The 24,412-nt window shown below is 59.2% G+C and overlaps 11 protein-coding genes across 11 annotated transcripts; 6 read left to right on the top strand and 5 right to left on the bottom strand.

Moving 5' to 3' along the window:
* Positions 1-185: 185 nt before the first annotated feature.
* Positions 186-1,833, top strand: VTJ04DRAFT_7105 (uncharacterized protein; the record flags this gene model as incomplete). The annotated part of the gene is made up of 4 exons (XM_069365396.1): positions 186-242; positions 306-356; positions 416-780; positions 843-1,833. The coding sequence occupies 4 exons, from the start codon at positions 186-188 to the stop codon at positions 1,831-1,833; spliced, it is 1,464 nt and encodes a 487-aa protein (XP_069216434.1).
* Positions 1,834-1,884: 51 nt separating this feature from the next.
* On the top strand, positions 1,885-2,187 carry VTJ04DRAFT_7104 (uncharacterized protein; the record flags this gene model as incomplete). Its single annotated transcript, XM_069365395.1, has 1 exon — positions 1,885-2,187. The coding sequence occupies one exon, from the start codon at positions 1,885-1,887 to the stop codon at positions 2,185-2,187; it is 303 nt and encodes a 100-aa protein (XP_069216433.1).
* A 1,517-nt stretch (positions 2,188-3,704) lies between these two features.
* Positions 3,705-5,696, bottom strand: VTJ04DRAFT_7103 (uncharacterized protein; the record flags this gene model as incomplete). The annotated part of the gene is made up of 2 exons (XM_069365394.1): positions 3,705-5,221; positions 5,294-5,696. The coding sequence occupies 2 exons, from the start codon at positions 5,694-5,696 to the stop codon at positions 3,705-3,707; spliced, it is 1,920 nt and encodes a 639-aa protein (XP_069216432.1).
* An 811-nt stretch (positions 5,697-6,507) lies between these two features.
* On the bottom strand, positions 6,508-9,313 carry VTJ04DRAFT_7102 (uncharacterized protein; the record flags this gene model as incomplete). Its single annotated transcript, XM_069365393.1, has 3 exons — positions 6,508-6,672; positions 6,932-7,050; positions 7,447-9,313. 3 exons carry the CDS (start codon positions 9,311-9,313, stop codon positions 6,508-6,510), a joined length of 2,151 nt encoding a protein of 716 aa, XP_069216431.1.
* A 451-nt stretch (positions 9,314-9,764) lies between these two features.
* On the top strand, positions 9,765-12,489 carry VTJ04DRAFT_7101 (uncharacterized protein; the record flags this gene model as incomplete). The annotated part of the gene is made up of 5 exons (XM_069365392.1): positions 9,765-9,878; positions 9,965-10,269; positions 10,332-10,671; positions 10,749-11,684; positions 11,761-12,489. The coding sequence occupies 5 exons, from the start codon at positions 9,765-9,767 to the stop codon at positions 12,487-12,489; spliced, it is 2,424 nt and encodes an 807-aa protein (XP_069216430.1).
* Positions 12,490-13,394: 905 nt separating this feature from the next.
* VTJ04DRAFT_7100 (uncharacterized protein) lies at positions 13,395-14,443 on the top strand (the record flags this gene model as incomplete). The annotated part of the gene is made up of 2 exons (XM_069365391.1): positions 13,395-13,497; positions 13,593-14,443. The coding sequence occupies 2 exons, from the start codon at positions 13,395-13,397 to the stop codon at positions 14,441-14,443; spliced, it is 954 nt and encodes a 317-aa protein (XP_069216429.1).
* A 471-nt stretch (positions 14,444-14,914) lies between these two features.
* On the bottom strand, positions 14,915-17,363 carry VTJ04DRAFT_7099 (uncharacterized protein; the record flags this gene model as incomplete). The annotated part of the gene is made up of 2 exons (XM_069365388.1): positions 14,915-15,352; positions 15,429-17,363. The coding sequence occupies 2 exons, from the start codon at positions 17,361-17,363 to the stop codon at positions 14,915-14,917; spliced, it is 2,373 nt and encodes a 790-aa protein (XP_069216428.1).
* Positions 17,364-17,837: 474 nt separating this feature from the next.
* On the top strand, positions 17,838-19,322 carry VTJ04DRAFT_7098 (uncharacterized protein; the record flags this gene model as incomplete). The annotated part of the gene is made up of 1 exon (XM_069365387.1): positions 17,838-19,322. One exon carries the CDS (start codon positions 17,838-17,840, stop codon positions 19,320-19,322), a length of 1,485 nt encoding a protein of 494 aa, XP_069216427.1.
* Positions 19,323-19,731: 409 nt separating this feature from the next.
* Positions 19,732-20,082, top strand: VTJ04DRAFT_7097 (uncharacterized protein; the record flags this gene model as incomplete). Its single annotated transcript, XM_069365386.1, has 2 exons — positions 19,732-19,818; positions 19,870-20,082. The coding sequence occupies 2 exons, from the start codon at positions 19,732-19,734 to the stop codon at positions 20,080-20,082; spliced, it is 300 nt and encodes a 99-aa protein (XP_069216426.1).
* Positions 20,083-20,290: 208 nt separating this feature from the next.
* VTJ04DRAFT_7096 (uncharacterized protein) lies at positions 20,291-21,535 on the bottom strand (the record flags this gene model as incomplete). Its single annotated transcript, XM_069365385.1, has 4 exons — positions 20,291-20,944; positions 21,014-21,137; positions 21,198-21,247; positions 21,338-21,535. The coding sequence occupies 4 exons, from the start codon at positions 21,533-21,535 to the stop codon at positions 20,291-20,293; spliced, it is 1,026 nt and encodes a 341-aa protein (XP_069216425.1).
* A 1,156-nt stretch (positions 21,536-22,691) lies between these two features.
* Positions 22,692-23,613, bottom strand: VTJ04DRAFT_7095 (uncharacterized protein; the record flags this gene model as incomplete). The annotated part of the gene is made up of 5 exons (XM_069365384.1): positions 22,692-22,814; positions 22,880-23,005; positions 23,079-23,177; positions 23,255-23,489; positions 23,582-23,613. 5 exons carry the CDS (start codon positions 23,611-23,613, stop codon positions 22,692-22,694), a joined length of 615 nt encoding a protein of 204 aa, XP_069216424.1.
* Positions 23,614-24,412: the final 799 nt, after the last annotated feature.

Here is a 24,412-nt window from a genome sequence, read left to right as displayed (position 1 = left end):
CTCCATGGAGAAAATGCGGGAGACGCTCCCTCCCTCCCACCCCCCACAAAAAATCTCAAACATATCCCACCGCTCCCGTCCTTGAGTCCATTTTTTGTTCCTTTCTTCCCTTCTCCTCCAAACCTCCCTCTCCAACTTCCTGCTCAGCCCTCTCCTTCACTTCAATTCCCCAATCCGACACCACAATGGCCTCCTCCACCACCCAGGGCGCGACCTATGCGCTGCCCGAGTCTCACAAGCAGGTTGGTCGCCTGTGTCGCCTCGTTGTTGTCCTCGCCCATTCTGACTCATTCCCCCCTCTCTAGATGCTTGAGAAGTCCCTCGTCGAGTCGGACCCCGAGGTGGCCGAGATCATGGTAAGCAAAACAACCCTGTCCAACCGGCCACCAGCGCAGCTTGCTGATGCCCCCTACAGAAGAAGGAGATCCAGCGCCAGCGCGAGTCCATCATTCTCATCGCCTCCGAGAATGTCACCTCCCGCGCCGTCTTTGACGCCCTCGGCTCTCCCATGTCCAACAAGTACTCGGAGGGCTACCCCGGCGCCCGCTACTACGGTGGCAACCAGCACATCGACGAGATCGAGACCCTCTGCCAGCGCCGTGCCCTCGCCGCCTTCGGCCTCGACGAGAAGAAGTGGGGTGTCAACGTCCAGTGCCTCAGCGGCAGCCCCGCCAACCTTCAGGTCTACCAGGCCATCATGCCTCCCCACGGCCGCCTGATGGGTCTCGACCTGCCCCATGGTGGCCATCTTAGCCACGGCTACCAGACGCCTCAGCGCAAGTAAGAAAAGCCACTGTGTACCTATCCAACAAACAAAAGGACCCCCAGCTCACACATTCTAGGATCTCGGCCGTCTCAACCTACTTCGAGACCATGCCCTACCGTGTCGACCTCGAGACCGGCATCATCGACTACGACACCCTCGAGAAGAACGCCCAGCTCTTCCGCCCCAAGATCCTCGTTGCCGGCACCTCGGCGTACTGCCGCCTCATCGACTACGCCCGCATGCGCAAGATTGCCGATTCCGTCGGCGCCTACCTGGTCGTCGACATTGCCCACATCTCGGGCCTCGTCGCCGCCGGCGTCATCCCCTCGCCCTTCGAGTACGCCGACGTCGTCACCACCACCACGCACAAGTCCCTCCGCGGCCCGCGCGGCGCCATGATCTTCTTCCGCCGCGGCGTGCGCTCCGTCGACCCCAAGACGGGCAAGGAGACCCTCTACGACCTCGAGGACAAGATCAACTTCTCCGTCTTCCCCGGCCACCAGGGCGGCCCGCACAACCACACCATCACGGCGCTGGCCGTCGCCCTCAAGCAGGCCGCCACTCCGGAGTTCAAGGAGTACCAGAAGAAGGTGGTGTCCAACGCCAAGGCGCTCGAGAACAAGTTCAAGGCGCTCGGCCACAAGCTCGTCTCGGACGGCACCGACAGCCACATGGTGCTCCTGGACCTGCGCCCCCTGAGTCTGGACGGCGCCCGCGTCGAGGCCATCCTGGAGCAGATCAACATTGCCTGCAACAAGAACTCGGTGCCCGGCGACAAGAGCGCGCTGACCCCGGGCGGCCTGCGCATCGGCACCCCGGCCATGACGAGCCGCGGCTTCGGCGAGGCCGACTTTGAGCGCGTCGCCGAGTACATTGACGAGAGCATCAAGCTGTGCAAGGAGATCCAGGCCAGCCTGCCTAAGGAGGCCAACAAGCTCAAGGACTTCAAGGCCAAGGTCGCCAGCGGCGAGGTGCAGCGCATCAACGAGCTCAAGCAGGAGATTGCCGCCTGGTGCCAGACCTTCCCCCTGCCCGTGGAGGGGTGGAGGATGGATGCCGGTCTCTAAATGGTGTTGTGTAATAACCATTAGAGATGGTTAGGGGAGAGTGTTTGTGTGATGTTCTGTGTTTCAACACCACTGTCGAGAGAAGGAGGTGCTGATTTTCTTTTCTTTTTTTCATTCGGGTTGTCAAAACATGAAGAGGGGTGTGGCAAACAAAAATTCGGGATGGCTGGACGGGGGGAAAATCTCAACGATTCATGGCTGCTGCATAGGTTTCTCTTTAACATGACACATACTCAGGGGAAACGGGGGAAAACAAGGAAAAGGTTCATTCAACTTGCCATGCTTGGTCTGGAGGGAGGGAGGAGTTTCTGTTATCTTTTTCGGGGTTTGGTTTTGCTAGCCAAGTGCTGCTAGCTACTTGCTACAAGTCTGCTAGATGGCTGCTTCAACGCGGTTGAGATACTACACATACTATCTATATATACCCGATTAACGAGATGTGGTTGCTGGTATGGTGATGTGAAGGGGTTGTGTGTTTTCCCTGTTGTTGTTGTTGATGTTGCTGACGATGCTAATGATAGTGGTTGGCTGGGTCCATGACCTTTGGTCAAATCTCTTGAGTTCTCCGTCCTTATGATCACCTTAGAATCTTTTACCCTTTCACAGCCACGACTCCTCTTGCTCGTATTCCCCTCAGTTCACGGACCTCTCCTCCACGCCATGCCGGATACCAACCTAATATCGCTGCCCATTAGATCGCTTCCCCTCATACCTATAGCTGCCACCCACCTCCGCCCTCCCTACCCCGGAGACAGGTCGTGCATAGGTAAAAGGTACCATCGCGTTCGTATTTGCTTTTGAAGCTGGGCCCACACCTCGTTGTACCTCGATGCCGCGCCGGTAGGTGTATTGTACCCTTATCCCCACCTCATCTACCATCCTAGCCGGACCCAGCCCGCTGATGTTGGTCATGTTGTACATACGTGGATAAGTTTGACTGGTTAATGAAGCGCTCCATCAGTAGGAGGCTGCTGCTCAGCAGACCTTTCGTGATGCTCACTGAGGCCTTGCCGCGTTCAACAACCACCCACATCATCATCAGCCCTGATCCTCCCGTACCGGTAGTATTTCCCAATCCTCCAGGGCTGGGGACAGGTCGGACGCACAAACATACTAAACGCGACGCCCAACTCAAACGACACTACAGCAAGGAGCATGCGACGAGCCTAGGTACTTTGTAGGCACAAACAAACAATTCCCATATAATTCCACCTAGTATCTAAACCTCCTTGCTCTCTAGCACCCAACATCCTTCCATCTCCCATCCCAAACCCTTGCCCAATCTACCTGATCTAAACGACGCTGAAAAACACAGACAACCAAACAAACAAATTGGAAATCAATCAATCACAACCAAAACCGCCAAACAAAAGGTATCATCATCTATCCCCACCCAACCAGCCCCTTCTCTCCTTAATATACCCCCATCCATCCTAAACCCGAACCACCCCACTGAAATTTGAAATCTCCATCGCCATCGCCAGTGTTAGTTAAATGCCAAAGTTAATCAATGCCATGCTATGCCATGCCATCCACTTTTCTTCTTCCGTCTCTCTTGAATGTATATCCACCCCCTTCTTACCCCAGTAGTACCAACGTCATCGTCATCCTGCATCGGATCTCTAATAGACTTAAGAAACCCCAACCAACCAACCAACCCCTTAAGTAATCGTGACTGGACCCAGCCCAGCCAAGTACATACATCCATACATCGCCAACCTTAACCTCGACCTTCATGTCCGAAACGGCGGAACGAAGAGAGAAAAAAAAGAAGAAAAAAAACGAATAAAGCACAATACAGCAGTAAACAAAACGTTTAACAGACGAAGAAAAAGAGAAAAACGAAAAGAAAAGGAATCACCCCTCAAGACTCAAGAACAACTCCCCACCCCCACCCCCGGCTCAACCTCCAACCTCTTCGCCATGGGCTCGCCCTCGTGCGATCCACCATCATGCACCCTTCCATCTCCATTCCCACTCCCATTCCCAGATCCAGATCCAGACCTAGATGCTGCTGCTGCTGCTGCCCCTCCAACCTCTTCCGCACCACCACCACCAACCTGCTGCTGTTGCTGCTGCTGTTGCTGCTGTCCCGGCATCCCATACTTCTCAATCCACAACTTCCTCAGCACCAAATAAATAAACTCATACTGCGCCTGCGCCTGCACCATGGTCCTTCTCTGCTCCCTCAGGCAATTGACCGTTTCAAAGATCAGATCTTCACCTTTTCTTCCTCCCTGTCCCTGGGTCTGATCATCACCCCCCCTCAAAGGGCTCGACCCCGCCACACTCGACGACGCCGACCCACCATCACCGGCCGCTCCTCCCTCCTCTCCAGACCCCGACCCCGACCCCGACCCATCCCAATCCTCTAACACCCCGCTCTCCAACTCGCGCATCAGATGCTCGAGCGCGATGAACGTCCCGCTCCGCCCCACGCCGGCCGAGCAGTGCACCACGCGCGGGTTGCGCGGCGACGAGTTGCGCTCGCGCGACAGGCGCATCAGCTCAAAGAAGCTGCCGAGGTCGTCGAGCGACGGGACGCCAAAGTCGGGCCACTTCTTGTACAGGAAGTGGTAGACGATGCGTTCCTCGGGCTCGTGGCTTGTCGCGTGGCGGGGTTGGGGTTCGTCAGACAAAGAGGAAGTGGTGGTGGCTGGGTCGGTTGTTGGCGCTGCTGGTGGTGAGGAGGTCATTTCCACGTCTGTTGAGGTGCCCGCGTTGTTGGGGTCGGTGGGGGAGGTCTCGCCTGCTGTGGAGGGAGGGGTGGTGGGCCGGGTTGTGGAGGCTGTTGTGGACGCAGGGGCAGCAGCAGCAGACGTTGATGTGTTCGTAGGACGTGAATGGACGCGGATGACAAGCTTCCTCAACTCAATGGCATCCCCCGCCGGGGTCTCTTCCAAGCCTTCGCAGCGTACCGTGGCGCGGAACCCATCGCCAAACTCATCATGCTCGTTCACCTCGAGCGGCGGATCCTCCGGGCTGCGGGGGAAGTACGGGTAGCACTTCTCGTGCGGACCCTCATGCGTCTCGGTTAGCATGACAATGACACCCGGACTCTCGAGCTGCTCGACGATCATGCGCCAGACGTGGTCCGTCGAGACCTGCTTGGGACCCTGCATGGCGATGTAGCGGTCGGGCTCGCGGTTGGGATCGCCCTTGGGGTAGAGGACGATGGGAGAGGCGTTGATGTAGTCGACGCAGCCTTCGGGGACCTGGAGGCGGACGCGGTTGTTTTGCCACGGCTGGATGTTCATGTAGCGGTCGAGGACTTTGAGATGGGGACCCTTGACCCGGGCGAAGCGGAAGTCGGGCGACGGGTTCGAGACGGACTGCATCATCCTGTGGCGTTCGCGCCAGACGAGCTCCATGAACTTGTTCTCGATTTCTGGGGAGGGACATGTTAGCACGGAACAGCAAGAGATAGATACCGACACAACAGGTGTAGAAGACGACTCACCCTCCTCCGAGATCTGCAGAAAAGCAGGCATCTTGGGCTGTTTCTCCGGCCCTCGCCCTTCGTCATCGCTCGCACGATCCGTCCTGAGCGAGAGCGGCGACACGGGCCTACCGTCAGCACCGTCGGGCAACACTATGGCGGGTGCGGCGGGCGAGTGCGGCAGCGATGCGGGAGGCGAGTCTCTAGCACGTTTCCCCGAGGAACGGTGGAAGACGCGGAACGGGCTGAGCTTCTGGAGCGAGCGCATGGGCGAAACCCCACGGGTCTGGCTGGCGGGGACTCCGGCGGCGGTTACGGTGGTGGTAGTCGTCGGGGCCAGCGTCTTGGCCGGCAGGTCGCTCGTGATGAGAGTCGGGGCGGCGACATCCTTCTTGCGCCGGTTCCACCGGGGAAGGTGTGACATGGCGCGGATGGGGGTTAGGTGGCAGAGGGGAGTAGTCGGTCGGATCGGTCGCAGGATCGGTTGAGATCGGAATGGGACGATCGCAAGTCGAGTCAGGACGAAAGCACGGGCGATAAGATGTAAAGGAAGATCGGCCGAGTCGAGACGCAGTTGCGATGTTGGCTTGGATCTCGAGGAGAAGGTGGACGAGGTTGTGGACTGGACTGGGTTCGTATACTGGGAAGGTGAGGGGTATAATGGCCGAGTGTCAAGTAGATGCCGCAGATGTGTTTCTGTGCCAAGGGAGGAGAGAGCAAGAGGGCCAAGGTGAGGGAGGGGAGGGCGTCAGCTGGACAAGACGTAAGTATGCGGAGGCGGCGGCAGCGGCAGCGGCAGCGGCAGCTGTGGTTCTCTTTGTGAGTGCCACGACGAGTGCCGGAGCAGAGCACAACCTGGAACCTGGAACCTGATGCACTGCAGGGAAGATGCCCGGAACCCAGAACTCAAATCAGGCGATGATCCGTGGGGCTCTCAACCAGAAACTCGAAAAGTGGAAGTGAAGGTGTTGTTGAAAGTGAATAAAGAGGCTCGGAGACCGGACAAGCTGCACTGTAAATCCCCGTTCCATCCGGGCACCATGTCATCCATCCGTCAGGGGTTTTTGTGCATCCAACAAGGTGCAGTTAGATCTTTTTTTCCCGCCCGCCCAAGGAGAAAATGAGAAAACGCCAGGATTGGCAAGTGCTTGCAGCGGGCGGGATGCGATGCAGCCGGACATCCCCCTTCCTTCCTCCCCCCGGCCAGCCCCCGGTCAGTTCCCAGCCAGTGGACGTCAGTGGATCTTCCAAGACTCGAGCCAGTGAGAAAAGGGCAAGCGGTGCTTCCGGCGGCTCCCAGCGCCCTCGGCACTCCAACCAAACGGCGCCCCCGCTTGACATGGATGTGCTGGACAAGAGCGCCGGTCCCAGGAGTCCGGCCCGTTGGCCGGGGCCCTAGGCTGCATTGAGGAAGAGCGGAGAAGACTTGGAGAACAATTCCAGCAAAGACAGGGAGGAAAAGAAAAAGGAAAATGGGGTCTAAAAAGTTGTGTTGAGACGAGGCGATACCAGGATCAACACGAAAATCAAATATACGGAGGATATAGTATCTGCTAGTATGCAGCAGCTAGACTGGATGTACTTAGTGTAGCTGGGTCACGGCAGTTCGCTACGGACATCGCGAAGGTCACAGGTTGTGTTGTGTTGAGCTCGACATGCGTGACCTGTGACATCACCCTCCTCCTGCAGCTCCAACCACCTCACCCGCCGACGCATCTGTCCGTCACTGGCGCCGATCCTTCCTCTCGTTGCTCGCTGCAAGGCGGACGACACCGCCGCTGCGGGCGACTGCATTAGCGACCTCAGCCGGCATGCCGCAACCGGGATAAGCAGCCTTGGTTTGTTGTGTTTTCTCTCCAGCTTTTCTCGTTTTCTCGACATGGAGATCCAACAAGAGAGAGGTTCAATTTCGTGTCCTCGTTGTGGCGTACAATATACATCCAGACAGGCTGGCGTGCCTCGGTGGCGAATATCATCAGACCCGTCTCGTCCAGTCATCCCAGATATCCCACGAAGTACACACATACATAGTAATACACATCCAACCAGCGAACATGATACAATCGTACAAACGCGCCCTGTAATGCACAGTCCATCCACACACACAGTCTGCCCATCCCCCTCCCCAGGCCCCTCCCGACCACTACGCAGCCGAGTACACAGCCGTGACGTACCTTCCGCACTCAATCCTCTGCTCGACACTCGCCTTCCTCCCCCTTCCCCCTCCCCGATCTTGACCGTCGTCCTCGGCGTCAACTGCAGCCGCTCCCGCCCCGACTCCAACTCCGCCGCGCCCCCGTCCAGCGGTCCAATGTACACCGGCGTGGCCACGTTGCTCCGCTTGCCCGTACCGAGCTGGTACTGCTCGTTGCCTCCCCAGAGCATGACGTCCGCGCCAAAGTTGGTGTCGGTCGCGCTGTTGCGGTCGCTGCGCGACGCTGTCAGATGTGTCAGGTTGTCCAGCACCGCGCACGCGTGCGTACCGCCGACGGCCAGCTTGGCCAGCCGGATGGGCGTGATCCGGTCGGCCTTGTCGTCGTACTCGTACAGGCCCGACAAGGCCTTAATCTTGGTCGGAATCGGTGAAATGTGCGTCCACTTGCCCGAGCCGAGGCTGCCGTGGATGCCGGCGCCGCAGGCCCACGTGTCCGCGACGGTGCGGGCGAGCTCGGTAGGCGTCTTGCTCTGCGCGTGCGTCGCGTCGACGGTGAAGTAGCTGTTCAGCCCGCCGGCGGCGATGGAGGTGACGCGCGGCAGGAGGCCGGTGCCGTGGTACAGCTTGGCGATGGGAAGCGGAGAGGGAGTGTCGACGTATGCGCCGACGTCGGTTTCGTAGCCGAGTTGGCCGGAGCCGTTGTCGCCAAAGGAGAAGACGCGGCCGTCTTTGTCGAGGGCTAGAGAGTGGAAGTCCCCGGCGGCGATCTGCTTGATGGTGAACTTGCCGAGCCCCTTGACCTCGTGCGGCTGGTCAAAAGGGCCGGCCGGGCGCGTGTGCCATGTCAGGCCCGGAACGCCGAGCTGGCCCTTGGAGGGGAAGTCCTCGGAGCTGGCGGCGGCCGAGAAGACGCGGCCCTTCGATGTCAGCAGCAGGCAGTGGTCGAGACCGCTCTTGACGTCCACCACCTTCTCGCCCCAGCCCAAGTTCGCCGGCTTCAGGGACCGGTAACTGATAGTCGGGGTGTCATATGTCCAGAAGGGGAGCCACGACGACTTGCGCAGCTCCTTGACGCCGGTCTCCTGGTCCGCCTTGGAGACGGGGATGGAGTAGACGGAGCCATCGGACGAAAGGGCGATGATGCGGTCCCGCGACACGGCAATCTTGGAAATGTCCTTGCCCTTCAGCGTGGTGGTTGGAGTCACCGACTGCTTGTCGTAGGCGGCTCCCCACTGCACGAGATCGCCCTTCTCGGTAACAGCGACGCCAAAGTCGCGGTTGATCTTGAGGTCGCGAAGGAGCTGACCGTCAAAGTATGGGATGCGGCGAGGGGCCTTGATGATGGGCTCGTCCGAGTCGGGAGCGACGACGCGGCCGGCATTGGAGCCCCAGGCGTACACACCGGGGTGCTCCCAGCTCTTCTTGACCTGGACGTGTTGGGGGCTCACTAGGTCACGCTCTTCCTCCTTAGAGGCAGCCTTCTTCCGGGGCTTCTCAAAAACAAGGTCGGGCTGTTGTGGGCCAGAAGGTTGAGACTGCTTGTCAGACTCAGACGGGAAGATGTAAGGGTAAGCCAAGACGAGGCCAGCGCCAGCGGCGGCTGTGAGAGTCAGCAGGGCGAAGGTGCCGGCGCCGAAGCGTGTTTGCTCTGGCTCGGGTTGTGACTCGAACTTGAACTCGAACTGGGTCGGAGAATTGGGGTCTGGTGAGCCGGGGTTGCGGGGTGGTTCCCAGCGAGGGGTATTGTGAACAGGGCGAATTGAGCGGAGGGTGAAAGCGGCAGTCATGCGGCCGGGAAGGGCCGGGGATGACGATACCGTGGCCCGGACGGGGTGCCGGAGTGCCGGGGCGGCAGCGCGGAGAAATGAGGACGCCATTGGGGCCATCTACCGGAGGTATGTGTGGCCAATGGCCATTGTACAAAGCTGTATCTGAAACGACCCGAGCTGCCTCCTGATGTGGCGGTAGCTTATGGCAGGAGGTTGGAATTGAGCTGTCTCTGAGAGTAGTAAGTAAGGTAATTGTGAGTGAAAATAAGGATGAGGTCACCGGATGGAGCTCTTGCTCATCAACCTATTGAATCTTCTTCATGTCGTCCCGCGTCAAACCCTGCGCAAAATGTCTTGGCTACCGGCCCCACTTTAAACCCCGGGTGCCCGTTCCCGTCCCGAGTGGGTCGCTTTCCAGGGTCTTTCCGTCCTGCCACGCGGGTTGAATGTGGGGCAGCTCAACTTGCAACTGTTCAGTCCACCTAGGAACCAGAGCTCTGGTCCAATCCACCAATCCCTCCTTGGGCACGCCGGAAGCTATCCCATCCCAATCCTCCCACCCGCCAACATGTACGAAGACTCCTGGTACAGCTTCGTGCCCGAGCTCCAGCAACGACAGCCGGCCTCGACCACCCAATCCACCGGTCACCGCCGTCGACAATCGCTTCTGGAACAGCCAAGTGTAAGCTCCCGTCGCCTGCAAATTCAAGTCCTCGTGTCCTGTCGTTCGCCATGTCTGACCCTCCCCTCCATGTGCAACCCCCTTAGACCGCTGCAGACGATGCCGACGCCGCCGAGCCCCTTCCTCCTATTATCGAACTCCAGGATGACGACTCACCCCCCGAGCCCACTGTCACCCGAAGAGCCATGTCCTATTCAGACCTCTACGACATAGCCAAGGCGCAAACAACCAGCCATGGCCCGCGAAAGAGGATCAAGAAAAAACAGACCGGCCGCAGCTGGGAAGCATTGGATGCCCCCGACTCCGTGACCGCCCGTTTGCCGCCCGAACCAGAACCCTACGACGATGCTTTGCAAAAAGAGCTGCTGCGCGCCAGCCAGCAAGAATATCTGTTCGCCTCTCCTTCCCTTCTTCCAAGACAACAACCTAAGATCCCCAAGCTGACTCCAAAAGCCTATACTATGACGAGCTTGCCCTGACGGAACGCCACCTCGATTCGCTCATTCAAGACGCAAACAGCGCCCTGGCCGTCCTCGAGTCTCTCTGCAAATCCTTCAATGCCGTCGACGAACAGACCACCTCGTTCCAGGCCCAATGCGATGGCCTCTTGCAGGAGCAGCAACACCTCCAGGCTCTTGCCGAAGCAGTCGGCACCGACCTGCAATATTACACCTACCTCGACTCGGCCACCCGCCGTCTGAATGCCCCGGGAGCTGGCCGCCTCGTCGAAGGCGGCAGCTTCTCCGAGATCTTAACAACGCTCAACTCTTGCATAGACTTCATGACCAAGAATGTACGTCACATATGGCTCTCTACACGTACCCAATGGTGTGTTCATCGCATTCTGGGCTGACACTTGTTCGTTCAAAGTCCTCCTACCGCGACGCCGAATCATATCTTGCCCGCTACCAATCCCTGCTCACCAAGGCTCTTCATCTGCTCGAGGTTGGCTTCGTCAATCACCTCACCAAAGTCTCCAACGAAATCTCTCGCCAAATCGCCGCAACCCAGTCTGAATCGGCCCGCCACGCCCTCGCCTACGGCCGTTTCGAGGAGATGCTGCTGGATTCGTACTCGCTCATCCCCAATGTCCAAACCGTGGTCCGCAACGCCTACGACCCATACGGCCAGCCGCTTTCGTCGTCTCCGCACGCCGCCACCTACGCCAACACGGCCAGCAACCTGTTCCGCTCCTATTACGCGGCCCGCGAGCGCGATCTGAAACCCATCATCCAGCACGACCTGGACGTCTTCCGCGCCGAGGCCAAGGAGTCGGTCGAGACGGCGGCGCGCAACTTTGTCAAGCAGTGCTTCGAGCGCGCCGACAACGAGGCGTCGCTGTTCCAGGCCATCTTCTCGCTCGACGCGCACTACTCGACCGATCCGGACTCGGCTTTTGTGGTACTCAAGTCGCCGAGGATGGTGTTGACGGGCGCCAACGTGGCGCCCATCGCGTCCAATCTGCAGGCGGTACTCCAGGGCAGCGATCTGCGGACCGTGTGCAACTTGGTTGGGTGGATCATGCACGAGTATCTCCTTGCCGAGTATGACGAGGAGGAGATGTCGTTGACGGGCCGGTCCAGGGGATTGGCTGCCCGACTGCTGGAGGAGCATTTGTGGGCGTTTACCGACGGATTGTTTGAGGCCGAGATTACCAAGACCATCACCAAAGCTCCGGTGCCGCAGGAGGCGCTCAAGATCGGCCCCATCACGGACGGGGATATATCGTCGAATGCCTTCCCGCATGTCAAAAAGGCCCTGGAGCTGCTGGTCTTGTTTGACCAGTCCATGCCCAAGGAGCGCTGCGTACGTGTTCCCCATCCCCATTGTTTCCATCATGCCTACATAAGGTACTCTTTACGAAATACTAACCCTCCACCAGCAACGGTCCAGCCCGGTCCTCTTCAAAATCATCAAAGAAACCATCGCCTCCCTCCAGCGGGCCGAATCGCGCATCCGCTCCACCAAGCCGCAAGGCACCGACCCGGACCTGTTCATGGTGAAAAACCTGCTCATCCTCAAGAACGAGCTCATGACGCTCGAGATTGGCGACGTGCGCGCGACCGCCCACGCCCCGTCTTCGACGGTGGGCGGCCTCGGGTTGGGAGGGATGCAGCACTTCTCGCAGATCTGGGAGACGGTCCGCGGCGCCCCGACCCACCTCATCGGCGGGTTCCTGAGCAGCTTCGGCAGCACCCTGACGACGTACATCCCCGGGTCGTCGCTGTGGGGTGGCAGGAGCGGGTCGAACACGCCAGCTGCCGGAGCAGGAGGAGGAGGGACGCCGGTGCTGGGGCATGCTGTTCCCGCCTCCTCACAGACTCCGGCTGCCGATGACGCGGGTGAACAGTTGGATGCTTTGCTCAGGCAGAGCATCGTGGCGTTTACGAAGCGGTGGGCGGGCCTGTTGAGTGATGCTCGCAGCGGGAGGACGGGATTGGGGAGCAGAAATGTGGAGAAACTGGAGAGGGAGCTGGACGAGATGCTCGAGAGGGCGTTTGGTGGACAGCCCGAGGTGGTGGGCAAGTTGAAGGAGGCGATTCAGATTGAGGTGGATGCGTTGGGGAGGAAGGGGGGAGGGGAGGGGAGGAGTTATGTTACGAGGGTTTAGCAGGGAGGGAGGGTAGGTATTGGAGTAGGGAGGCAAGGTAGATTATAGTTGGGGAGCCTTGTTGACTACCTGATTCTTCGTCTTGTGCAAGAATAGGGAGGAGGAGGTAGACAAGAAGTCAACGTTTCCCGCCAGCATGAAGCCGCGGGAGCTGACCCGGGAATAGACTTTTGTTCTCTCCTTACCCAAGTCAAGAGTTGGACAGAGATACAAGAGGTACATACAAAGAGCACCTTGCTACTGTCAAGTCATGCCGTACTCGGTCTTCTTAGTATTATCCAGAGACATGACAACTTGAGATGTAAACCCGTCAAACACGTGCAGCTCCCACACTCACTCAACCCACATCATCAACGGGATAATACCCAAGGGGATACTCCGTACCCCAAGCACGCCATCAACCCCTGTTCTTCGGCGAGCCCCTCCGCCCACTTCTTGGCCGATGGCGGGGCTTTGCTTGGCCCCCTGGCGCAATCCGGGGGCTGCATCAGCGAAACGTTATCGGCGACGGGAAGCCCCACTCCGAGTGCCGATTATAAACCCACAAAGCCGAAGCCGGGGGGTAGGAAGTCGGTCGGCGATTGTTCGTTTCACAAAAGACAATTGCACGTACGCGGATACCGCTTGGGAGAAGGGCTGGTCGGCGACGTGCGGCGGGTGGATCAGTGCTACTGCTCCGTAAAGACAAAAGACGGAGATTGTCGGTGTTTACCGGTCTTTTTTGTTTTGTTGTTACCTACCCTGGCTTAACATTAGGTCAAGTCCTCCGGTTCGGCAAAGTACCTAGGAGTTGGAGATACTAGATATCTGTTGATATCTGATCTTCCCATTTCAAATCTCTACGGACACACGGCAGAACAAAACAAAACAACAGTCGCACTCGTTCGTTCGTTCCCGTCCTCGCCATGACTGCAGCCGCCGAAGCCGAGGCGGGCACCTCCTCCGCCGTCCAGACGGCCAAGGACTTGTTTTCCGGCGCGGCGGGAGGTATTGCGCAGGTCTTGATCGGTATGTCTCTCTCCCTCCCTCTGCCCTCTCAATACCAAGTACCTACCCAACCCAGGCATGTCCCATTACTAACTTCCATTCCCCCTTCCCTCCAGGCCAACCCTTCGACATCGTCAAAGTCCGCCTCCAAACCGGCACCACGGCCCAACGCTCCGCCCTCGCGGCCGCCAAATCCATCTGGACCCACGAAGGCCCTCTCGCCTTCTACAAGGGCACCCTCACCCCCCTCCTGGGCATTGGCGCGTGCGTCTCGATCCAGTTCGGCGCGTTCCACTTTGCCCGGCGGCAGCTCGAGGCCCGCGCGACTCCGGCGGGGAGCACAACCCCCTCCCGTCCGCTAACCTACACCGAACTCTACGCCGCGGGCGCCTTCGCCGGCATCGCCAACACCGTCCTCTCCTCGCCCATCGAGCACGTGCGTATCCGCCTCCAAACCCAACCGCACGGCGACAAGCGTCTCTACAACGGCCCCGCCGACTGCGTGCGCAAGCTGATCCGCGCGGGCGGCGTGGGCCACGGTCTCTACCGCGGCACCGCCGTCACCCTGCTGCGCGAAGCCCAGGCCTACGGCGTCTGGTTCCTCACCTTCGAGTACCTCATGAACCTGGACGCCTCGCGCCACCACATCTCGCGCGAGCAGATCCCTAGCTGGAAGGTGGCGCTGTACGGCGGCCTGGCCGGCGAGACGCTGTGGCTGGCGAGCTATCCGTTCGACGTGGTCAAGAGCAAGATGCAGACGGACGGGTTCCGGACGGAGACCGCCGGGTTGAACGATTTCGGCGGGGAGAAGAGGTACAAGAACATGCGGGATTGTTTTAGGCAGACGTGGAGGGCGGAGGGGATGAGAGGGTTTTGGAGGGGGATTGGGCCGACATTGGCCAGGGCGATGCCCGTGAGCGCGGGGACGTTTGCGGTGGTGGAGATGACGATGAGGGCTATCAACTAGGTGCTTGATTTGGTGCATGTTTTATACCTAGGCATGAGAAGAAAGGGTTGGTTGGGTGGAAAGGGAAGGGCGTTGGGAATGGGGGTATATAGAGCGAGCGGGCTATCAACTAGAGACCGCGACCGATGCATTTCTTGTTTCTTATTGCTTTGGCATGGGAACTTCGTTCAACAACAGCTGGCCATGATTTACTCAACGTACATAGACGAGGGCGCCATGGGTTCCATGTATGTACATAGCACATATCTTGTCAAGAAGAGATGCGCCCATGAGAGATTGTACATATCCATACTCCGTCCTGCCCTTTCCAGGACCCGCCGACCCATGAAAAATCGGCTGATGGAACGGCCGGTCTTGAAAGGGCAGATCGGAAGATGAATATGTATCATACACTTTGGGCATCACCATCATCATCTAGACAAAGCCATGTATCGGACTTCCCATTATCCTGAAACGTCTCACCTCTGTATTCTATTCCACGTTCTCCACCCTCCTCTGCAACACCTGCCTCCCATGCGACGGCGTCAACATCACCATCCCCAACTCCTCCAACACCTTCTTCGCCTCGGCGTTATCCGTAAACATCCGATCCGTCACCCTCCTCAGCGTCAACCCTTCCGCCTTCTCCTTCTCCCCTTCCTCTTCTTCTAGCGGCAAATTCAACAACCTCAAAGCCTCCGACACGCTCGTAAGCGCGGCCGACCCGTCGGGGATATACCGCTCCACCAGCGCCGCGATGGCGGCCACGTCGCGCGCAAACTGCGCCGCGCCCGCCGCCGTGAAGCGGTTCGCCATGAGCACGTCGCTCCACAGCGAGTTGTTGAGCTGCTCGAGCGCTGCGCGCCAGACGCGCCGGAACACGGCGGTGCCGAGGGCGCGTTGGAGGAAGGCGAAGTCGCGTTTGAGGATCTGTGAGGGGAGGATATCATGTCAGTGAAACATGTTGAGAATTATCAAATTATGGGGGAGGGAAAAAGCAGCATACCCGTAACGGCTCATCCAGCTCCGGCGTGATAACAAGCTCACCCGCTGCCGCCGCCGCCGCATCATCCGCTACCGTACTCCACTGCGTACGATGGAAATATGCCCTGAAGGCCTTGCGATGCGAATCGACCAGCGCGTCCGACAAAAACTCCTCCGCGCGCTTCCTGCGCTGGCTGTATGCCGCGATAGTCTCATCAAAAAGCACCCCCTCCCCACCGCCGTCCTCCTCCTCCTTCCCCACCGCCGCCGACGTCTTATCCCGGACGTGATCGTAGCTCATGCCCGCGGCTAGGTTGCTCTGGCGGTCCTGCGCGCCGGCGCCCTTGGCGCGCTCCTGCAGCTGCTCCCACAGCGTCACAAAAAACTCCTCGTTGCTCCATTCCTTGAGCGCGTTGACGATGTGGTCGGCGCTGCCGTACACCTTGCACAGCGTCTCGAGCGCGCCCGTGCCCTCGAGCGCCGCCAGCTGCTCCTTGCTCACGCCGAACGCGCGCCCCACGGCCGACGTGATGCTCAGGTACGCCTCGAGCGAACCGCGCAGGTAGTCGTGGTACTCGTCGAGGATGGTGACCTGGATGTCGATGAGGAAGCGCAGCTTGTGCGAGAAGCGACGGACGCGCTCGTACTGCGCCGTGACGGAGCGGAGGAGATCGGCCACGCGCACCGCGGCGAAGGTGGGTTTGGTGCGGCCCGGGCCGGAAAAGTCGTAGTCGATCTGCCGCGCGTCCGGGGCGGCCATGATGGCGCGGAAACGCTCCAGGGCAAAGTTCTTCTCCGCCTCCAGCCAAGTGCGGAAGTGGACCGACAACACCTCGGATGTCAGCCCGTCCCAGCCGCCTTCCGGGTCGCCGCCGTCATAGGCAAAGCTCGTGCGCAGCCGGTCGTCGAACGTCATGAGTTGGGACATCAGGCTGCTCAGAAACACCGAGTCGCCCGCCGTTTCGACCAGCGTGGTGGTGAGCTTCTCGCGCATGATGGGCAGCATGGACGAGATGAGGGCGCACACGGGATCCATGTAGACCATGCGGCCGGCGGCCGGGGTGCCGGCAAACTTGGCGGCGAGGATGGGGCCAAAGTTGTCGCGCAGGAAGTCCTCCCACTTTTCCAGCAGCGACACGAACCAGGGGAAGCAGTGGGCCGAGAGGCCCTGAGGGCTGCTGGTGGGCTTGTCGCTGAGGAAGTGGTAGCGGAACTCCTTGACGAAGATGGACGCCATAACGTCGATGGGCAGCAGGGTGACGGGCGAGGAGGAGTAGAGCACTTCGGGCGCTTGGAGGTCGACCAGCTTCTCGAAGCACTGCAGCCACTCGTCGTCGACGGCGGAATCGGGGTCGACATTGGGCCAGCCGCGGGCCGTGAGGAGGGTGTCGAACTCGGCGCGCATGATCTCCTTCATATCATCCCATAGGCGGGTGGTAAGGGCATCGACATGTGCAACGAGGTGCACAGCAGCGCCGTCGGCGTCCTTTTGGAGGTCGCGTAGGCGGGCAGCCAGCTGCTTAAGGCGGGAGTAGGGATCAAGGGCGGCTTTGGGATCCTGTGGGAGGTGGGAGCGGGCTTCGCGGCGCAAGTCGTCGACGTCGCGCAGCAACAGCAGATAGCGATGGGCGAGGTCGACGCGGCGCAGCTGGGCCATCTTGGGCTCGAGGCGGCGGATCACATCGTCGGGAGCATTGTTCTGGGAGACGAGCTCGAGGCGCTCGTTGATGGAGCGTTGCAGGGCGTGGAATTCGTCGATGCGCGCGGCGAGGTCGGCGGCACGGTCGGCCGAGGAGCGACGAGCAACCTCGAGCTCGCGGCTGACGTCGTCGAGCTGCGACTGGAGCTGGCTGCGCTGGAACTCGACACTGCTGAGGAGGGTGTCGAGCTGCTCGAGGTCGGCCGTCGACTGCAGCTTGTCGTCCAGGTAGTCCTGGACACGCACGTCGTGCTCCATGGAGAAGAAGAGGAAAGCCAGGTGCTTGTGTCACGGCATGGGGTGGGTTGAAATTCCACCTAGGTTGTAACTGAAGTTTGAGGTTAGGTGTACATGTAAAGTGTTAGGTTGAATCCAAGATTGGTGGGATGCACCAATCGGGCAATCCACGGTGGGCATTCTGTCTTCCGTCCCGCGTGCCGCCGGGTGGATCCCCTGAACCCTCGGACCGGTGGGTCCCGTTCTGCTCGGGGCTTTCGGGTGCTGTGACGCCACTGGACGCCCGGGAATTTCAGGTGCCTGCCATCCTCCGTACCTGAACTTTTTTTCATCCCACCTAGGTCAACCTACGGCACTGGACCTCAACCTACATACCTGACATCCGACAACACAAGTCGGACCTTAACCCCTTAACTAACTACCAACACAACCTCGGCGCCAGCCATTCTGCAGCTCCGATTGACCTCGAGTCAATCGCCCGTCAATGGCGCCACCATGAAGTCCTTAGTGCCGCATCTCGGCCCGGCCGCACGCTCCGTCACCTCTCCCCCCTCCTTCTTCTCCTCGGCCTTGTCGTTGTCCTGCCGCCGCATCTCGACCACGGCCGTCGGTTTCCCGTCCTCAGCTGCGAGGCAAAGGGCATTGCTGCTGCGTCCTACCTGTCGACGCTTCCATCCAGCTCCCGCACTAGGCCTCCCCCGCCGCCGCAACTTTTTCACCTCCAATGTCTTCCTCTCCCAGGACGGCAGTGAGCCGGCGCGCCCGTTTATTGGGATAACTCCCCTACAGCCTACACCTCCGGAAAAATCCCCCAATGGCAACGGCAACGGAGGTAGCAGGCAGAACGGCACATCGGGCACCCAGGCCCAATCGCCGCCTCCGATACCTCCAGCCCCGCTACACAAGAAGCGCAAGCCGCCCCTCAAAAACTCCCTCCACCGCGTCGCCATCGTCGCCCAGAAGGGCGTGCCCGGCAAGCAGCCCCCTACCGCCACCGAAGCTCCCGCCGGGCCCGAGGGCTACTCCACCATCAGTGCCGTGTGCGCCGCCGCGTCGTTCGATATGGACAAGGTCACCGAGATCCTCAAGAACCACGGCTTCACCCTCGACCCGGACGGCACCGGCTTCGAGCCCCACGAGGTGGTGCACGCCCGCGGCTTCAACAACGGCGACATCTTTGTCTTCCCCTCGGGCACCGTCGTGACCTGGGGCTTGCCCGCCGACGTGGTCGGTTCGCTGGCCACCCGGCACCTCCTCCCGGCTGCCGAGATGCCCTTCCCAGATCTCAAGGAGGAAGAAGACCTTGAGTTCCTCGTCGATCCGGAGCAGGAACAAAGCCGCGTCAGCGGCGACGTAGTCGTTCTCGGCACGCGGCGCGAGGCACAAGACGGCGACCGTCTCGACACCACCCTCACCAAAATCGCCTTCTCCTCGGGCCTGGCGCGCAGCACCAAGCTCGCCGTGCTCGAGAGCTCGCTGACGCGCTACCTCGAAAGCACGCGCGACATTCCCGACCGTCTCTCGCGCGGCCTGCAGGCGCCCCTCTCACGCACCTGGATCCTCCAAAAGGCCGGCGAGCTCCTCAACCTCCGCAGCCAGCTCAACCACTACAACGACCTGACCGACGCGCTGCCCGACATCTTCTGGGACACCGAGGAAAAACTCGAAACCTACTACGCCAAGATCGGCAAGGCCCTCGACGTCGGCGTGCGCATCAAGACGCTCAACGACAAGATGACGTACGCCCAAGAGGTGGTGGCCGTCGCGCAGGGCGTGCTCGACATCAGCGAGAAAATGTCGAGCGAGAAGCACAGCACCCGCCTCGAGTGGATCATTATTATACTCATCGCCATCGAGGTCGGCTTCGAGCTGCGCAGGCTGTACATGGACCGCGAGGATGAGTTTCGCGAGGAGCTCCTGGCCGAGTTGAGGGCGCTGCGCGAGGGGATGAAGACGGGGGAGGTGAAGGCATCGAAGTGATTTTTGTTAAGAACAAAATAAAAGACGACGCGGGCGGATGTGACCTGCGGGAGATATTTTGCCAGGTAGGCAGCTGATAGAGACGTTGCTGCCGCTGCTGCCGGCGGAAGAATTTTGAGAGACATATGATGAGGGAACCAAACCCATGAATGATACCCGACTCATCCCGCATCCATCCATCCCATCCATCCATCCCAACCAATCCAGCATGTGGCTGGCTGGGCTGGCCATCATGATAGACTTGTATAGTCGACACGAAACGCAAAGAAAAATGTACCAAGAAAAAAAAAGCCTCATCTGAGAGAAGCTTTGGTGGTTGTGACATTGACCTGGGACATGAAAATATCTCTAATGAATTAGTTCAGGTAAGTCAACGAGAAACACTGGATCACACAAGAGCAAGCAAGCCATGTCAACACAAGACCAGCCCAACCGTCTCATCCACCTGAGGCCTGGACCGCTAAACATGACGAGATTGCTGCTTGACGTGACTAAGGTACCTTACCTACCTCAGGTACCAGGAAGGATCTTTCCTTCCCAGGTGTAGGCGTACGACTTCAACACATCCTTCAAAGTCACGCAGGTAAGCCCCCTCCGCAAATTGCCATTTCAAAACACCCATTGCCAAGTGACGTGTGGTTGTACTATCTCAACAAGTGAGTCAACACATATTGTGTGTATGTATAGCCTGATGAATGAAGAATCATGGCGGCGTCTGTCCCCAAACACCAACCAACGGCAGGGAACGCCAACAGCCTAGATTTCTTCGTCTATATGTCCCAATCAGCGCGGGGAGGAACGGACTCAACCCGAAACAAGGCAGTCCAGTCCCGAACCCCTTTCTCCCTCCCATGTACCTGATTTCTGTCTCCCTCTCTCTCTCCCGGCATCACCCCTCTCCTCACACCACCCCTACACCCAACCAAGCTATCTCTCCTCGAGGCATTTCATCCATCAACCACCGCTCTTTACGCAGCAGCCGGGGCAGCCTCCCCCTCCACCTTCGCCTCATCCGCCACCTCAGCGCCCGTGGCCACCTCGGCGGCCTTCTCCTCCGAGCCCTTCGTCTCCTCCTTCTTAGCCTTCAGCTCCCACTTCGCGGGCCGGGCCCACTCCGGCTCCTTCCACGGGCCGGCATCGCTCAGCTCGCACCCGCCAGGGCACTCGCACGTGCCGCCGAACTGCTTGGGCAGGTTCTCGGCCGGGATCTGCGCGAGCAGCTCCTTCTGGTACCCGCTGCCCAGGATGTGGATCTTCTGCACCGTCACGGGGTCCAGCCAGCCCTTGACCATGCTCCAGACGGTGCTGAACCCCCAGGGCGCGTTGATGATGTACAGCCGGCCGAGGCGCTCGGGGTAGTAGTTCTGGCTGAGCGCGCTGGCCTGGCGCACGTAGCTGTAGACCTGGGGCGCCTTGGAGATGCCGACGCCCTTGAGGTCCATGATGGTGCAGCACGTTTCGAGCAGCGTGCCAGCCTTGCGGCTGCAGGCGGGCAGGCGGGGGTCGGCGACCCGCTCGTACTCGACCGCCAGGTTGGTTAGCATGCGCTCCGCGGTCGTGATTTTGTACATGGCCGTCAGGTCGATGCCGCCGAGCTGCTCGATGTAGACGGGTCGGCCGTCCTGGAGAGAAGATGAGGGCAGGTTAGTTTTGGTGGTTATCGGAGGGGGGAAAGGGTGGAGGAGGCGTACCTTATCGGTCTTGTGATAGTACTGTGGGTAGTACTTGAAGACCTCCTCCTTCTCGGGGTAGTCCCATGTCGGAAGGATCTCATCGAGCTTGGTGTCTTTCCGCCACTGCTCGCACTCGATGAACCTGCAATGCCATCCGTTAACATGCCGCTCCGACAAGGCCACGCGTCTTGGATGTGCTTACATCTTCTTGGAGAGCTCAACATCGAACTTGCGAGCGCGCAGGAACCGCAACTATTCAGAATGCTTCGTGTCAGCCAGTATTCCGCAGAACCTGCCTCCCTCCGTTTGAGGAAGACCTTGTGTCGGGAGACGCGGGCATACCAATGTGAGGGTGTCGAGACGCTCGGTGAAGCCCTCAGCCTCGAGGTGCATGCGCAGCTGGGCCACTTGGGCCTGCTGTATGGGCGTCAGATAGCCCGGGTGTCCGTTCGCAGGAACCGGAGCAGTGGTCGGGTAGTCGTAGTCATCGTACTTGGGGTCGAGCTCCAGCGGCGCGGGCGCGGGTTCGGGGGCGGCCATTGTGACTTGTCGTGAGGTAGGCGGGAAAGATCAAGATGGTTTGTTGTTGGTGTTGGTGTTTGTTGATGTTTATCCGTGCCTGGTGGAAGTTGGGCGGTTGGGCCAAAGGTAGTACCGAGTCTGGTGTGCCCCACTAAATCACAAGCACCGCGGGAGAGGAGAAAAGATGGTTTGCGCCGTGGAGCTAAAAAGGGGGGAAAAAAGACAACTCCAGGGTCCGGGGGGAAGGAGGAGTTTTGGGTTGGGGTGGATTCCCTTCTTGTTGGAGGCGTTCGGCTTGTTTGAGATCAGACACAGGTCCCGCCGAAAGTGTTGACAGTGTCAAAAGTGGAAGTTCAAGGGGGGGCCGCGCTGTTGAATTTTCGTCATTGGGTGCCAGCGAGACCAGACGGGCAGGCGAGACGCTGGACTCGGATCCTGGGTGGTGGATGGATGGCGGGGGCGGCGGTCGGTGGGCAATCGCCAGGAGGGGGAATTGCGGTCAGCTGGCAATCCTTGGGCACTGTTTCCCCTCGCTGTGGCGGAAACTGCGGCGGCCCCCGCCTGGCCTGCCCTGGCCACCCGAAAGCCAAGACGGTCACGCAGTGCATCTTGGATTCCCTTTTTCGGCCTTGAACGAGATCCATCCCAGATGTCCAACTGTCCAGAACCAACTCCTGTCTCTTTCCCCCTGGGCCTGGGATTCGAATGGATCGAATACCTACCGATCCTACGATGACGAGAACCCAAACAAATCCTCGCCGATGACGCGGCGGAACGGCTCGCCAATTTCCGTCAAGGATCTTCAGGTTACACGGCAACTCAACCGCACCCTTGATTTCAGGCCCAGCTAAGCCGTGATAAGGAAGCTGGTCGAGGTGCTCAGGAGCGGTGCGGACTTCGACATCGGACTCTTAGAACACCCTCGCCTACGGCGTATAAGTTATCTCCATCGAGATCACCAAGAACCGGATTATAGACCCAGCATCCCATGCCATCCTCATGCCGATTAACCTGGAAGTTGATCGTTGATGAGCTGTCCCTGTCGAGTTGTTGGTATGAAAGGGGGGTTGGTTCTAGAAGAAGCCATTCGTCTTCCTCACCAACATTACGTTGATCTCCCTGGCGTCGTCATCATGTGTGGTCATTAAGTATCTTATCCTACCGACACCGCGGCTCAGCTTCCTGATGCCTTCTCCGCCGTCTTCCCTCTCCCCTTGTTCTTCTCCTCTTCTTCCTTCTCCTTGCGTTTCTGCACCACGTCCCAGTTGTATACCCGAGCGACTGCCACCTCCATGGTCTGCAAAGAACATCAGCATCGATACTCTTCCCAGCACACTCGGCCGGTATATGTCGGGCACGCACCGTGATCTGCTCGCGCAAGAAGTCCAGGTCTTCCTCGCAGTTTGACAAACTCTGCTGGGCCGCCTTGAGTTTGGACTCGAGTAACGCCTCGGCCTCTTCGATCGGGTATGCTAGCATGACGTTGGCCTGGAGTAAATGTGTGTGTCAGTCCCCCACACGCGGTGTGTTACTGTTTTAGCAAACACGGGCAGCAACGTACACCAAGCCACAGGTACACCTCGTCCGTCGGTGGGACCTCGGCCTTCGCATAAAGGGTATCGTTCAGTTCGAAGGTTGTTTGAATTGGATCGGACTCCTCCTGTAGTTGGTTGAGTCTTGGTCAGCAGACACATTCAGCCTACATTGGCTGTTCGATAGTTCTGGTCTCTCGCCTACCGTCCTCAATTTCAGAAACCGGACAGTATCCAGAGTCTTCTTAATGTCTGGAAGCTTGTCCTTCAACCCCAAGACTCGTCGTTGGAGGTTCTGCTCCATGAATTGGTACTTTGCAATCATCTCCTGGAATCGCCGCAATGTCGGCTCGACATCGGCCCGTGAGGAAACATAGTCCTCGACTTTGTCGACGAACGGCGCATAGGGAATGCCCCGGGGGTTGGTGGGCGTAGCGTCCCTGGAGTTCGGGAGGGCATGGGTTAGTATGCATCATCCAGCAATGGGCATCGGGTACATGAACCTCGACGGCCGGGGGTTCTGTGGGCGTACTTGGATGCTTCTGGTTTGTCCTGGCTGGCCATTTTGGAGGGGATTTTCACATGGCTTGGAGGGGCCGGTGGATGCTGATGTCAGTCTTGGACGGTTGTAACTGTCGTCGTGTCGGCTGACGGAGCTCCTGAGGACCTGGAAGCTCGCCAAAATTCATGGCGGGGTAGGTCGGCGGGCTGTCTTGGTGAGCAAGGTGAAGATGTGGGGTCATCTTCCGTTCCCGTCCCGGTCAAGACCCGACTCAGACGGGCCGTTGACTGTCAGGTGGTCTGTGCTTCACTTTCACTCCAGGACATCTCTGCTGCCAGCGAACTGAGGCGCACCATGCTTCAGCCTCAACAATTGATTCAGGTGCCGGGGCCAACAGATGGACTTGCAGTGGTAACATCTAAGACAAGCAACATTGGGTCTTTGGTACAGTACAACACTGGTTCGCCTCCCTCGACGATAGACGCCTCACCAGTCTTGGAGATGCGCCAAGAGCACAAGAATGTAGGTGGCGGGAGCCGAGGCAAGGCGGCCAAGTTATTCACGCCAACTTGTTGGTCGATAAGAAACCTACATACATAGTCTTGTTCCTCGGGGTCTGGTTGATGTGTCACAGAGGCGACTTACACCGCATCGCCGTGGCGAGTTGGCAGTTGGCAGACGGTCGACGGAGAGTTGACAGCGCCGTCTCCGAGCAACCCGAACCCGAACTCGTCTGGGCTTCCCTGTCAAGCTGCCTCTGGTTGGCTGTGACGCAACCTGTGCTCACGTGGAACTGGTGCCTGCCCTGTTTGTCTGAAAACAGCCTAACGTTACCGCTACCCCAGACCCCTGTCACGATAC

Source organism: Mycothermus thermophilus, assembly GCF_041956435.1.
Source record: "Mycothermus thermophilus strain CBS 625.91 unplaced genomic scaffold VTJ04scaffold_5, whole genome shotgun sequence".
NCBI classification, from domain to species: Eukaryota; Fungi; Ascomycota; class Sordariomycetes; order Sordariales; family Chaetomiaceae; genus Mycothermus; species Mycothermus thermophilus.
Note: the sequence above shows the minus strand (reverse complement) of the source record. Positions and strands in the feature narration are given on the sequence as shown.